The following is a 15600-nucleotide window of genomic DNA, read 5'->3' on the forward strand; positions in this document are numbered from 1 at the left end:
TGGTGAAAATGTAGAAAGAATATTTTTAAAAGATTTTATTTATTTATTTGACAGAGAGAGAGAGAGCACAAGCAGGGGTAGCGGTAGAGGGAGAGGAAGAAGAAGCCTTCCTACTGAGCAGGGAGTCCCTGTGGGGTTCAATCCCAGGACCCTGGGATCACCTTTGAGCCAAAGGCAGATGCTTAACCATCTGAACCACCCAGGTGCCCCTAGAAATAATATTCTGCGATGGGATAAAAATCCTTATGGAAAATGATAAATTTCATAACAAAACAATTCATTTCTTTCTTCTACTAACATGTGAGAACCTATAATTCCCAGGGTATATGCTAGGAACTGTGAGTAAAACAAAGACAAACTAGACATAGACCCTGCAAGCAAAAAGTTTACAATGGGATAGAGTACATGTCTAATTTCAGCATTGTTCTACCCACATATCTTGTTTATTTTATTTTATTTTTTAATATTTATTTGACAGAGAGCAATCACAACTAGGCAGAGAGGCAGGCAGAGAGAGAGGAGGAAGCAGGCTCCCTGCAGAGCAGAGAGCCTGATGTGGGGCTCGATGTGGGGCTCGATCCCAGGACCCTGGGATCATGGCCTGAGCGGAAGGCAGAGGCTTTAACCCACTGAGCCACCCAGGTGCCCCCACACATATCTTGTTTAAATGCAGACTTGTTGTGAGTCTTATTTTCCAAATTCTGACTCCTGAGATCTGGAGTAGGGTCTCAGGGATATACATTCAGATGCAGGGAGTTAGAAATACAAACTTTGAAAAGAATTTGTCTTCAGTAGTAAGTGAGTACATCACACACAGTACCATATATCTAATATCTGCCTAATTCATTGATTTAGATTCCCTTCAGCTTTCACTCAGGTAGTCTTCTAACCCTGAGTTAAGATCAAATTCAAATATATATATTTTTTACAAAGACCTGTACCTTGTATTCAGGTGTCTCTTTATCAAATGCAGGTTACTATTTTGATTACATGTCTCAGTTCTACTAACTGAACTGCTTTGTTCTTGTGATGAAGCAGTCACCCTGAGTACCAATGGACTCAATAATGAGTCTTTGGCCTCATTTTCAGTCTTGAACTTCTCATTTTCCTCAGAATTATTGTCCTGTCTTTTTTCCACTTCTCTGAGATTCAGTTTCTGTCCAATGATCAGGACCACTGTGCCTGGTACTAGACCATCTTCCTGGGTTTGAACATATTTCCTTCTTCCAGATTCTACATAGCAATGGTCTGCTGCCCACCTACTAGGCAACTACCTATCACTCTTTTCTGAACCTCTCTGACACTCCCTGTCCTCACTGCTACTTATCACCAACCATCAAAGTTTATGAGTAATCTACTCCAATACTTCCCCAGATTTAGACATCAGATCACCTAAAGAGATGCTTAACAGATTCCTGGGCCTCAACTCCTGAAGATGTGATTCAGCAAGTCAGGAGTGAAGCCTGTGGCTTTAAAGCTTGGCATGTCATTGAAGAATTTAAAACACACACACACACACACACACACACAAATTGGGCTTTTAAGAATGAATACAGTTTTGTGTGACCTAGAAAAGGAAAAGGACAATATAGCTACAGGAAGCAAAAAAATTTGATCATGAGAAAGTGTTGGATATATTTACAAAGAGAGAGTCTAATCAATTATTAGCCCATAGCAAATAGCAAGAGGTTAATAAATGTTCTTTGAATTGAATACTTCAAGTCTAATATACTGAAAAAATGAAGTTTGGCTAGAGGCATCAGTTTGGCATAGATGAGGAAAAGCAGTGGAGGGACATAAGAATGAAAAACTAGACAGAAGTCAGATTCTAATTCTAATTGTTGATACATTCTGGGATGAATTTTTTTTCCTTTTTTTTTTTTTAAGATTTTATTTATTTATTTGACAGAGAGACAGCAGGAGAGGGAACACAAGCAGGGGGAGTGGGAGAGGGAGAGGCAGGCTTTCTGCTGAACAGGGAGCCTGATGCAGGGCTCGATCCCAGCTCCCTGAGATCATGACCTAAGCCAAAGGCAGACCTTAACAACTGAGTCATCCAGTCCCCCCCAGGATGCATTTTCTAGACAACAAGAATAAGCAAAACCTTTGGAGTATTCTGGACCATCTGCTACATCTTGTGGCTTTCATTCTTAATTCTATGCTTCAAATCTATATGTTTAACTTTTACCCTCAGATAATAAACTTTAACTGCCAACATGTAAATGCTCTAAACTGTGTATGAGAGAAAATTCAATCAACGTAAGAGGGTAGGAAGAAAAGACTGATGAGCAGGCTGGATGAGTGTGTGCAGTAAGGCTACCTTAGGGTATTATTACAGGAAGTAATGAGACTATGATGCAAAATGGGGCGGTCAAGTTGGAGAAGAAGGAGCAGAGTGCAGAACCATGGCAGACACTGAATTGATAAGATCTGATTTTCTGCAGGAAAGATAGGAGTAAGAATCACATATAATATGAGGCTTGGTGTCAAAATGATTATAAAGTACAGGCATAGAAAAGTAGGGAAGAGAAGAATTCATGTAGTATAAATTCCATGTGAAAATATTTAGGGTTGGGGCGCCTGGGTGGCTCAGTGGTTTAAGCCTCTGCCTTTGGCTCGGGTCATGATCCCGGAGTCCTGGGATTGAGCCCCGTGTTGGGCTTTCTGCCCAGCGGGGAGCCTGCTTCCTTTCCTCTCTCTCTGCCTGCCTCTCTGCGTACTTGTGATCTCTGTCTGTCAAATAAATAAATAAAATCTTAAAAAAAAAAAAAAGAAAATATTTAGGGTTGATATGCTAACCAGTTCCTTAACTGAAATTTTCTAATAATTTATGTGTGTGTATTTGTGTGTGTGTATGAGAGAGAGAGAGAGGTGGGAAAAAAATGCAGGAGAAGGTACATTAAATTGCTGGAGTAATGTTCTAGAGGAGATATGATATTGAAACATATTTCTGAAACGAGGAAGTCAATGATACCCCTGAGAGGCTGGAGAGCATAAATGAAGAGATAGACAAATTTTGAAGGAGGTCAAGTCAGTATCACAATGTAGTAAAATGAATAACCACATCAAATACAGATGATAACATGGGTAGATTATGTTCAAAATGAGAGAATAATTCTGCTATGGAAAATTTAAAGAGTATGAACAAAGGATATGTAGAAGATTACGGAGCAACTAGGAGTTAGAAAAGGTGAATTTATAGCTGAAACAGGTAAACCATTTCTATTTTTTTATAGCACAATTCTACAGCCAGCATCTAGTGAAAACTAGTGGAATCCTCCCAGCGTTGGGAAACCGCTGGAAGATGAGTCACAATGGCATGGTTTGAGATATAAAGAGTAAGAGGCAGGTGTTGCTAAAAGCATCCATTCCAGGTGAACAGCGAGAACACTGAAGTCTGAAGAAGTGTTGCATTGGAAGAATGAGAAGGAAAGGATGCTGATCAGCATGCTGAAACGAGGGAGAAGGCGCACCATGTCTCAAAGTTCTGAGGTTTACTGCCTTAAGGATAGTGAAATGGAGTAAAATGGGGTAATGCTGATTTCAAAAAGAGTAAGGAATTACAAGATGCTACCAAGATAATAGAGTTGGGTGTGCTAGAAGTAAACAATTATGCCATTACCCACAGTCCCTTTTGGAACTTCCAGGAAAGTAATTATTAGGAAGGAATCAGATTTATATGCATATGAGCAGGTACAATACTGGAGAAGGTAAAAGGATGAAGGAGATTATGAAATAGGTTGGACCAGTGTTGGGAAGGCAAGAGTTTTCTTCTTTGTGGACTAGAGTTTAGTGAACTGGATGTTTTTATTCAAATAATATACAAGATAAGGGCTGGTATACAAAAACAAATAGATGAGTGTTTGATACCGTCAGCTATGGAATTCAGGGAAGCATCTAGAATTCCATAAAACGAATTAAGTAAAAGATAAATATCAAAATATTCACATGTTCATTCCATATTTTAAATTATGAGAAAGCATAACTCACTAAGTTCAGAGTTTGGATAGTAAGAAGTAGATATTTGTGAAAATACAGTAGAGCAGATTTTCTCTCTTTTTTCCTCCTTTTAATCTCCCAGTGTTGTGGAGAGGGGTCAATGTACTACACAGCTAGTGCTCAGGTAACACGTGTCATAAAAATATATGTGTTATAATTTTTAAATATGTATTTTGTGTCTTCAGATAAATGTGGTATAAAGACAAATACCACATGAATTCACTCATATGTGAAACTTAAGGAACAAAACAGATGAACAAAGGAGGAAAAAAAAGAGAGAGAAAGAGGCAAACCAGAAAACAGACTCTTAATTACAGAGAACAAACTGAAGGTTGCTGGAAGGGAGGTAGGTGGGGGAATGGGCTAAACAGGTGATGGGGAATAAGGCGGGCAATTGTGATGAGCACAATTAGGTGTGTATATAAATGATGAGTCACTAAATTCTACATCTGAAACTAATACTACATTGTCTATTAACTGGAATTCAAATAAAAACTTGAAAGAAAAAGAAAAGATTACAAATGTTGTTGACAGATGTCTGACACAGGCCACAAACAGTGACTTGTTTCAGGTGTGAGGCAAATTACCTGTTTCAGATCAGTTACATGTTTCAGAGTAGTTACCTGCTTCAGGAAGGGTGCTGATGGTGCACGTTTTTTCATCACCTTCACCAGCTGACGTTGACGCTCTTATTTTAAAGACGTAAGAGGTATTGGCAAGAAGTTTCATGAAAGTGTACATGTGCGCTTGGGGAGAGACTTCTGTAGAATTCCTTTCAGCTGTTACCATATAATGTGTAATTATTCCATTTGCCTTTTTGGGTGGATCCCATGTCACTAAAGCTGACTGCCAGCTGGTTGCCACACACTGTATGTTCTGTACAGCTTCTGGAACTTAAAAGATAAATGTCCGAAGTTAAAATTTATCCACATGTAGTAAATGATTTCATTACATCATTGCTACATAAAATCATGTTTAGGAGTTGAGACCAATAGAAATTTAACAGATCAACCTTGCAATATGTGTTAAGTTCTTAACATAGACTGAATCAAATGGCAATTAGCTCCTTTTCTATGCTATTATGTTAATACTTACAATACTGAGTCAATCACTGAATATTTTCCTAGGCCCAAGCAGAAATCATCCTCGAATCCTGAGATGCAACTAACTGTACAGCCTCAAGCTCAGGCAGTGGTTGAAGCCTGCTCTCCTTATCACTTAACTGGAAAGGAGTAGTCTTAGTAATACTTTTTTAATGGAAACTTTTTATGGAAAACATAGATGTAGGTACCTCCATGATGTGATACCTCTGGACCTAAGACTGTTAGGAGATAGTTGGACAGGCAGTCAGAGCCAGGGTCCCCAACGGGAAAACAGGGAGTCAGAACAGCTAAGATAAAACAGCACTAACATCCGGTTTTGCAGCTAAGACAGGACCGGACTAACATTCTGCTTTGCAGACCTTGAAGAAATGACTTCTGCAAAACATCCTAAAATAAGACAAATAACTACAAAGTATATGTCAATATCATGAGCAAGGGGCGGTTAAGACATAAGGCCCCAGATGTCAGCCAAACAAGACCATCAGCAGTTGGACATTAACCTAATAGGTAGACCTATACGTGATCAAAGCCCTGGTTGGCATGACTCAGCATGCCCTGCTTGCTGAAGAGAGTTCTGCAAAAGAGCTCATAAAAACCCCTAAACTTAGAAACTCCGAGGGCACCCCTCTCAGGTCCCCTCCCTCTCTGGGAGCTTTATACTCTCTTGCTCAATAAACTTTGCTTTGGAGCTCACCACTCTTTGTCTGGTCTACCTTTTCATTCTTCAAAGCGGCATGACCAAGAACTGGGGGCACTAAAGGCAGAGAATTCCTGCAACAACAGTACTAGGAAACATGTGATCAATTTAGGGATTTTGTTTTTACAATTGGTAGACTTCTTTGGAAGAATTGTGAAAGACTGATCCCTCAGTATCTTTTAAAAAGTCACTGGAGAGAAGATTTAATCAGTCCCTGCTTTTAATTCAGTACTAGTTTTTTCTAGAACTTCCATGAATTTACTTGGAAGTAACCCAACTTCTCAGAGGCCCGCTATATCTTGTGGACCTGGTTGAAAAGCAGTACCCCAGCCCATCAAAGTGACTGCAGATTAGAGACTGGCTACTTCCCATGGAAATGTCCAATTATGTAATGCCCCCTCATATTAGCACAGCTTTTCTTATTACAGTAACAAGAGGATGCTAGAAGGAAAATTTGCATATCATCATTTTGTGGATTGTGAAGAAGTAGCAGAGTATGAAGACTTGGTGGAGTGTAAAGAAGTGTAAACAACTTGCTGCCATTAGGAAAAGCATCATTATTTATTTTTTTAATTATTGTTTTTTAAAATTATTTTTACTAACATATAATGTATTATTTGCCCCAGGGGTACTGGTCAGAGCATCATTATTTAAAGAGTACTCAAGTACTCTTTCATTTTCTCATCTCACCTAAATTTATTTTTACAAATTTTCTTCCTCTGTAAGATAAAGGCATCAGCTCTAAAGGATATGTGGCATTTAAAATTAAAGAAAAGACAATTTCTCAGCTGATCCAGGGTTCTGGCAATTAAATATTATTAATTATTTGTTTCCTTATTTTCAAAAATATATAATATTTTCACAAAATAAATTCAGTTGACACTTTGCGTAAGTTTAATTTATAAATCCAGATATTGTGAAAATCTATTTCACTGACTCTGTAAATCAAAAAATAATTAACCAGCAATATTTAACCCTTAAAGTTGAAAATCTTTTTTACTTAACCAATCAAGGCATAGAATCTTATGCAATAATTTTATTTTATTGATGAAAGCATTTACTGGGTTACTATCTAAAAGATTAGCCTTGATTTTTACTAAACTGATACATGTATAAATCGTTAAAATGTTTTTCTTCTTTATAGGTTTAACATTTGTATAGAATATGTAAATTAGCATTTATAATATAACCATTTCCTACAGTCATGTCCACCCTTCACTAGTGGTCAGAAGCTGATGTTCTAATTCAGTTTCTTCACTAATTTTTTAGACCTTTTTATCTAAACTGCCTGAATCATGGTTTCTTCATCTGTAACACGAGAATGGGGCAAGAGTAATAATTTTTTTGGCCACTAAATGTGTGCCCAACACTCTAATAAGAACTTTATGTGGATCTTTTAAAATATTTTCCACCACAACCTTAGAGATGGCTACTGCTTACATGTATTTCTTTTCAGTTAGGAACATAGAGGCTCAGAGGACTCATGGGCCTTTGCAAGGTTATATAGCTATACGAGTTTGGATTCAAATCCAGACACTGACTTCAAAGCATGCACTTTTATCCATGGTATATATTTTTGTCTTAGCCTGTTTTATGGGAATGCTCTGGAAAAAAGTCTCAGATATTCATAAATTAATGCAAAATAACTAACTTATCAGTGAGTGGTCCCGAGTTTCAAGTTAGAGATTCACTAAATTGAGAGGAAGTACATCTAAAGGTACAGAGTAAAAACAACTAGAGTAATATCTTGTGCTCATTCAATAATAACTGATGAAAAAAGTGAGGCAGAGGTGCTTTTAAATATATGGTCCAGTTGAGAGAAGGAAAGTGCATTTCTAAGCCACCCATGAAATAGATCATAAATGCAAACTATCCAGTACACAAGCAAAGGTGAGCTTTGGCATGTATGTGACATGTAGGTACATTGTTTAATTAGACCGGTGGTATTTCATAGTCTTCATAATTCCCTCCACTTGTTACAGATGGACGATGGGAAAATAGAAGCTTACATAATGACCAGTGGTCTTCAGATGTCACAATACATTATCTTAAAAAAAAACACTGGTATCGCTTCATGGAAATATAAACCAATCTGTTAAAAGTGACTTCTGGTTGGTTTCCCTTCCCTCCTCCACAACCCCAGCTGTCTCAGTTGGTACTAAGAATTTAAGAAACAAAACAAACAGGCAAAGGGAAATAAAAAAGGGAGAGAGAGGGAAACCACCAAATAGACTTTTAACTAGAGAGAACTTTTGGTCACCAGAGGAGAGGTGGGTGGTGTTGGGTGAAACAGGTGATGGGGATTAAGGAGGGCACTTGTCATGAGTACCTAGTGTATGGAACTATTGAATCACTATATTGTATACCTGAAACTAATACTACCCTGCATGTTAACTAATGAATTTAAATAAAAACTAAAAAAAGAATTAGGTAATTTTCACAGATATCTAGAAGCCTACTTTGTTCCTAAACCATTTCTTTATTTCAATTCCCTCCATTCAAAAGGAAAAACCACATGTAAATATATGTATAGACTGGACTGCAGACAAGACAGCCTACAGTTAAGGCCCTGAAATTCAACTTCCCTTTGAATGCACTATTAAATGATGATACTTTATCACATAAACCAAAAGGAAGAGAAAAGTGTTAAACGCAGAGTGAAACATTTTAGGATCAAAAAACTGTGTCTTACCTGATTCTTGAGTTGTGAATTTTACGACATTACTAAATTGATTACCATTTCCAACTTTTGTAAAGGCAGATATACTGACAGAATAGGTGCTGACTGGTTCCAGTCCAAAAAGTTGGGTTTCAGTTTGAACACCTGAAATATTCTGAAAAGCAGAAAATAATTCTTTGTCACGAGGCATCACCAAAAATTTGTAACTGGAAGAAATGTTTTGTTACATGAAAGTTATGCCGTCTATGTTTAATAAGCAAGGGTATTTTCAGTGAAATAGTAAACATTTTTTTGTGCCACAGGGTAGGATCATATTATGATAATAGGATGAACTAGGCACTCTCTCAGTGCTGAAGACTCTCATAATGACCATGTTTTAATTTTTTTTTAATGCTTGAGTATTTTGTTTTCATTTTGTCTCCTTAACACTTGCTTAGATTAATATACTGATTACTTCCTATAAATTTGCAAAAATCAAAGTCTTCAACTTAAATCAAATTATGGGTGGCCATCGATATTCAATTTTTCTTGGCTTCATCTAGAGTCATTTTTTTTTATTTTTAAAAAAAATTTTTAAAATTTTTTTATAAACATATAATGTATTTTTATCCCCAGGGGTACAGGTCTGTGAATCGCCAGGTTTACACACTTCACAGCACTCACCATAGCACACACCCTCCCCAATGAGAGTCATTTTTTTAAACCCAGTAATATTCTATGTAAATTAATTTATTCATCAGCTACTTCCTGCTAGGTATTGGGAATACAATAGTTAATAAAACAAAATCTTTACTCTCATGAATCTTAAATTAGGAGTTTTCTCAGACAATTCCTAAATTTCCAATTTTACCCAATCTGTTAGGAAAATGAAAAAAGGAACAAAACAGTTATCATAACTGCTCAAGGAAGGATTTGCACATTCCTATAAAAATTTACCGTTAAGTATAAAGTTTTCATTCAAAGATAATTGTCAAAACTGAGAGATCAGTTAAGACTAATTTGTTATTCTGGGATGCCTGGGTGGCTCAGTGGGTTAAAGCCTCTGCCTTTGGCTCAGGTCGTGATCCCAGGGCCCTTCTACCTCTCTCTCTGCCTGCCTCTCAGCCTACTTGTGATCTCTGCCTGTCAAATAAATAAATAAAATCTTAAAAAAAAAAAAGACTAATCTGTTATCCTTACGAAAAGAGAAGACACTCTCCTATGATGGTATAATTTTTAAAATACTGCATTATATTTGACCCAAATAGAAACCACTTTGACTTATTAAACATTTCAGTAACAGAAATTTAGCAAGGATACTGCCTGGCAAGGTACTTACAGTTTAATCACATTTTAAATTAAATCATATTTTAAATTAATATTCCAAGTCATTCATATATTTTAGGAACTCATTGTATTATCTTATTTCCTCTCATTCTTTCACACTATTTATAAAGCATACTGTTAGATAACCAGGAGAGTATATAAGAAATACTTGGTTCCTGTATCAAGGAATTTTTATATTAAACAGAAATCTATCAACAATTTACTTAGGAAAAATTAAACACAGCTTAGGTAAATAAATTTTGACTTGGATTAGGAAGGGCACGTACCCAGAAAAACGACAGAATCTGGGATTATAATAAAAAACTGTAAGCAGCTTACTGGATAGTTACCAGATTTACTTAAAGGTAAGTTGTAAGAAGGAGACATGAGGGAGGAATATTTCCAAACATTGTAACAGAACTTTTTACTGAACAATTTCTTTTCATACATGTGAATGACCCAAGTTACCAGTAGACCTGGATCTAACTGGTCTCCATGTGGACCACACCAGATTGACTGTGATGGTGGGAATATTTGGGGATGGTTTAGGAATTATTTTGCCTCCACAAACCCACATATAATTTGAACGGATAAAAAAGGAAAGAAAGAGGAACTGATAAGAAAGAGGTAGAGGAAAACATAAAAAGGGAAATAGGGTAAAATGCTTGGAAAGGAAAAAAGGCGGCATGAAGTACATGTGAAGGAACTTAAAATAAGACCATGAAGGGAAGCCTGCGTGGCTCAGTTGATTAAGTGCCTGACTCTTGGTTTTTGCTCAGATTATTATCTTAGGGTCCTAAAAGTCAGCCTTGCCTCAGGCTCCAACCTCAGCAGCGAGTCTGCTTCTTTCCCCCTCTGTGTCTCTCCCCATTCTCACACCCACGCTCTCTAAAATAAATATTAAAAAAAAGAAGAATGGAGAGGAGAGGGAGTTGAGGGAAACTGGAAGGGGAGATGAACCATGAGAGACTATGGACTCTGAAAAACAACTAGAGGGTTATGAAGGGGCGGCGGGGGGGGTGGGGGGGTTGGGAGGTTGAGGGACCAGGTGGTGGGTAATGAGGAGGGCACGTACTGCATGGAGCACTGGGTGTGATGCCAAAACAATGAACACTGTTATGCTGTAAATAAACAAATAAAAAAAAAAAAGAAGAAGACTATGAAAATCAACAGAAGAGAGAAATGCATGTAAATAGGAGTAAATAAAAGTAGTAAATTTTAAAGAAAAACCATTCCCTCAATTAAAAGTGGCACATTTAATACTTACGGTATAAAGGTAATATGTTTGCTACTAGTGAAATTTTAATGGTAGCATTTCTACTGAAACAATGAAGAGGTTTAAAAGCTTAAAGTATAACTTCTCATATTCAGGTGGAGGTATACTGTCTTTCATGCTTAGTGCTATGACAATGCTGGGTGGATTTTTAAAATCTTTTTTAAAAATATGTACGATAACAACAACAGCTAATACATTTGTCATGTGCTAAAGATTATTCTAAATGCTAGATGTAGAGTCTCCCTTTATAATCCTCATTTTTTAATGTATGCATCCTTGTAATTCCCATTTTGCACTTGAAGAAACTGAGTCAGAGAGATTAAGCAACTGCTATAATGTCGCACATTAAGTCCCAAATGTGATCGCAGTAAGAAAACGATTGCTTCTTTCTTTTTAATATGTATTTCCCAGTGACCATTACAGATAAAACAAACAAAAAATGGGAATATATTAAGATTAGACCAGGCATAGATATTAGAGGGCTAGAGACTTAGCATCAACAGAATTTCATGCTTTTGGGAAAGAGTCCACATTTATGGAGTATTATAATTCAAATTCTACTCAGCCAATCAGATTTTAAATTAATATCTTGATTTCCAGAAAGAAAGTCATTGTTCCTTAAGACATCACCTTAACCACTCCTCTTGCTTTTTACTAGTAAGCTACATATACTGTAAAAATGATTTACCATCAACAATAAATTGTAATGCATATAATATTGGGGACAATGTTTACTGCAGAGTTTTTTTCACGCTTCTTGCTGTAACTAAGTAAGAGCATCCCAGTACTTCATATGCCTTTGGAAAAAATAAAAATAAAAACATTTAAAAAAAAAAAGCCCGTCATATACCACATTTTGGCAATTAAATGCTAGTATATATGAGATCCTGTATAGTATCAGTTCTTTGGGTATTTTTCATTGATTCTGGAACCTAAAAATGGAGGAGGGAAAGGGTATTTAGTGTTACAAAAGAATTAGTTTTGAAAGGAAAAGAATAATAGTATATCTTAAAAGACCAATTAGTGTGGGATTATATTCTATCAGGGAAGATTACCAGATGTCCAGTATAAATATTTTTCTGAAAGGTTAAAAACATCACTGGGTATCTATCTTGACAATAAATAGAAATATATTACATTTAAGAAAACAACAGGTTTTTAATAGTCTGAAAAAATTTACTATATACTTTCCAGCATTAACAAAACAACACAATTATTTCTTAACTCTTTAATATCTAGAAGTTGTAAGTGCTAAGTAAATTGCTCTACAAAGTATTCAGCTTCCATATCTGACAAATGTTTTCTCGTGTTTTCCACAAACACCCCTAAATTGCAGGAAAAAAATTATTTTAAAAAATTATTTAAAAAGATGTTTAATTTAAAGTAGTCTGTTTTCCCCTGCATGTCAAAAGATTTTAATTCAATTTTTGAATTTTTGAAATTAACATACACTGTTATAATCAACCTACCTTATAAAATATAGTATCAGTTTCATGTTCATGAATTTTTAAACTATATATTTTAACAATACCGCCTGGAACAGGACTTGGGTTCCATTTCAGCCATACAAAGTCTGAAGTGTAGTTGATTAAAGTCAAATTTTGAGGCGGTGCTAAAGGCACTGCAGGAAAACACATTATAAAACTTATATTCATAACATTTTTAGCATGCAAATATCATTGTGACTCTAGCTTCCTGAAGACACTAGCTAAGATTTCTAAAATGATGATATTTCAATTTCAGAAATAAATAGCAGCAGTAATTATGTTTTATGCTTGGAACTCAGTAGTCCCAAAGTAGTTTTAAACAAACACTGCATTCTGAAGCTTGAACTAAGGAAAAAAAAATGTTCAGCAAAGTAGATGAATAGTTGTAAGCTTGTTACAAATAGGTAACTGAATATCATTTCAATTTCCATGCTGTTCCTTAAAAAGAGAGAGTAAGGCTGTAACAGTGAAATCATTTGAATAGGTATGGATTCCGGCTTACCTGACTCGTCTGTGTAAAAGAAAAGAATACTGGAAGGACCAAGTCCTTTTATAGTTCTTGCAGCAGCAAAAAAACTATATAATGTAAATGGTGAAAGCTCTTCCAATATTAGATAGTTATCAGAAGTAATAAAAGAATACTTTTCATTTGGTCCTTGTAAAGTTAAATCATAACTTATTATTGCACCATTTGGCTTTACTGGGGGATCCCATGATAAGAGAACTGAGGTAGAGGAAAGGTTTTTAAAAGTGTTGATTATTGGTGAAGTTTCTGGGACTATAAAAGAAAAAAAGAATATTAAATGAAACAAAAGTGAATTAGCATTAAAAAGAAGAGGCTTAATAATAATGGGACTTAATTTTATTAGCAGATAATTATTTTAATTTTAAAATAGAGTTTGTTATGTTTATGGAAAGACTAATTATTTGAGAACAAACAGATTCTATATAAGAATGATGTTTTCTATCAGAAAGCCATATAAATAAGATCAGTGTATAAAAGGGTCCAGCCTACCATCTTCTTCAGTTTTGATGTGTAGCTGGGCAGTATAAGTATCAGAGAATCCCTTTTCTGTTGATGGGGTGATTTTTAATATATAATCAGTATATTTTTCCAGATTATCAAAATACATGCTTCTTTCATAGGTAACGAGAAGTGGTCTCACGTGACGAGGAGTCTGCTGTAAGCTCAGAGAAACATAGTAGAAGACTAGACCATTTGGTTGAGACGGCGGGCTCCAGCTTACATTTATTGCAGTTGATGAAATGGACTCGTAAGTTAGGTTTCCAACAAACCCTTCAGGTACTATGGTAGGTAACGTGCAAAATATAAGAATTATCAGTCACCCTAAATGAAATGTAAGTAAATTCACAAACTGAGGGTAATTGTTGCAATGGCATTTTTTATACCATCAGCCCTTACATCATTTAAATGCAGACGCAGTAAATACCACCTACTATAAAATATCATTACAAAATAATTATATTAAAAATGATTCAAAATATAAACCCTGTCATCTTTAATATGGTGAGAATTGCTTTATATAGTACTCTCTTGTCTTTTCTTTCCTGCAACATGGAGATTATCCATGTATTATACATGTACGACTGTGTATGTATACTCCGATATTTAAATATTTGATAATTTGTATTATCTAAATTATCTAAACAATTTTTTACTTTCTTTCTTCTAAAGATTATCTTTATTGTACATATATCACAGCTAGGACTTCTCATCTGCAACAGTGCACAGTAAGTGTTTATTATTCATGGTGCTATAATGGTCACTGATAAAATTTATGGGTTGCTGAAAATATGGGGAGAGATCTGCATTTAAAGAATGTCTGAAATGATACTGACCACATACTGCACTAAACCACTTTGCTAAAGACTCTGCAAGCACATATTTGCACATACTTTTTCATATCTTATTCTGTCGCTCACTGTGTAAACTATTTAAAAGATTGCTCTAACAAGGAAAGCATTCACTCCTACTTATCATGTCTGTCTACAATCATGTTTACAATCTTAAGACAATAAACACAGAATCTTACTCTCAGCAGAATTTTAGGTCAATACCATTTCTCAATACGAGACTAGCCTTTAAGAAATAAGTGGACACCAGAAACAAGAAGAAATAGGCAACGATTTTGTGTCATTGCATTCTTAAAGCTGAAACCTGAAAAACATCAAGTGCTTCAATCATTATAGTTTTCTGAATACTCAGCACAAACAGGATACTACTACAGCTCCATACAAGAAACTTCTCGGGTTAAAAAAAGTAAAGACATTCCAGGTATCTGAGTCAAAATCACAGGAAGAACAAAGATGCTGTATACAGTCCTATGTGGATTCAAAGGCTGAAATGGAAGTTGCTAGATTAAAAAAAAAAAAAAAAAAAAGTAGCTCCTAAAAGCAAAGGGACAAGTATATTAAGTACTGGAAAATCCATCCATGGATGCAACAGCATTTTTCAAGCTTATAACTGGACGTCTGTGGCATCCTCTGAAGGAATAAAAGTGACAGAGTCTTCATGAATGGTAGCAGTTTTCATGAATAGAGAAAGCTGTTATTCTAATAGTTTTATAGCTGCATTAAATGCATTTCAAACTTCTATAATAGCTAATTAAATGTGCCTAAATAAATTACAGATTTTGCTAGCAATGCATACAACAGAAAAACAGGTTCTGAAATAAAGTTTTAAATTAATCCTATTAAAGGTTAATAAATGCTTTTGGTTTACATACTGTCTTGATCTGTGTATACTTGAACTATGTCACTGCTTTTATTCCCATTTCCAACTGAAGTACTTGCTGTGACCCAAAATGTATAGTAGCTGAATATTGCCAGTTTATCTATTATTGCAGATACGGTCATATTGTCAAAGTCATTGGTTACTTCATGGAGTGTAAAATTCTGAAAAATAAACATATCATTTTAATTGTTCAGGATATAGTTTTAGTATACATGAACATTTCAGAATAATTATTATCCATGAATTGGTTGCTTCATTTTAATATGTCAGTTTTTGAGAAAAATCAACATAGAAAATT

General features: G+C 35.4%; 1 protein-coding gene across 1 annotated transcript in view; it reads right to left on the reverse strand.

Annotated features, from left to right (window-relative positions):
• Positions 1-15600, reverse strand: part of PTPRQ (protein tyrosine phosphatase receptor type Q) — a 196893-nt gene that overhangs the window by 115991 nt on the left and 65302 nt on the right. Inside the window, exons 20-25 of the mRNA XM_046012882.1 lie at positions 15295-15463; positions 13563-13853; positions 13050-13325; positions 12530-12681; positions 8492-8633; positions 4623-4892 (exon numbers count right to left, since the gene is read on the reverse strand). Coding sequence (XP_045868838.1) covers positions 4623-4892; positions 8492-8633; positions 12530-12681; positions 13050-13325; positions 13563-13853; positions 15295-15463 — 1300 coding nt within the window. The remainder of the gene's footprint in view (positions 1-4622; positions 4893-8491; positions 8634-12529; positions 12682-13049; positions 13326-13562; positions 13854-15294; positions 15464-15600) is intronic.

Source organism: Meles meles, chromosome 7 (genome assembly GCF_922984935.1).
Source record: "Meles meles chromosome 7, mMelMel3.1 paternal haplotype, whole genome shotgun sequence".
NCBI classification, from domain to species: Eukaryota; Metazoa; Chordata; class Mammalia; order Carnivora; family Mustelidae; genus Meles; species Meles meles.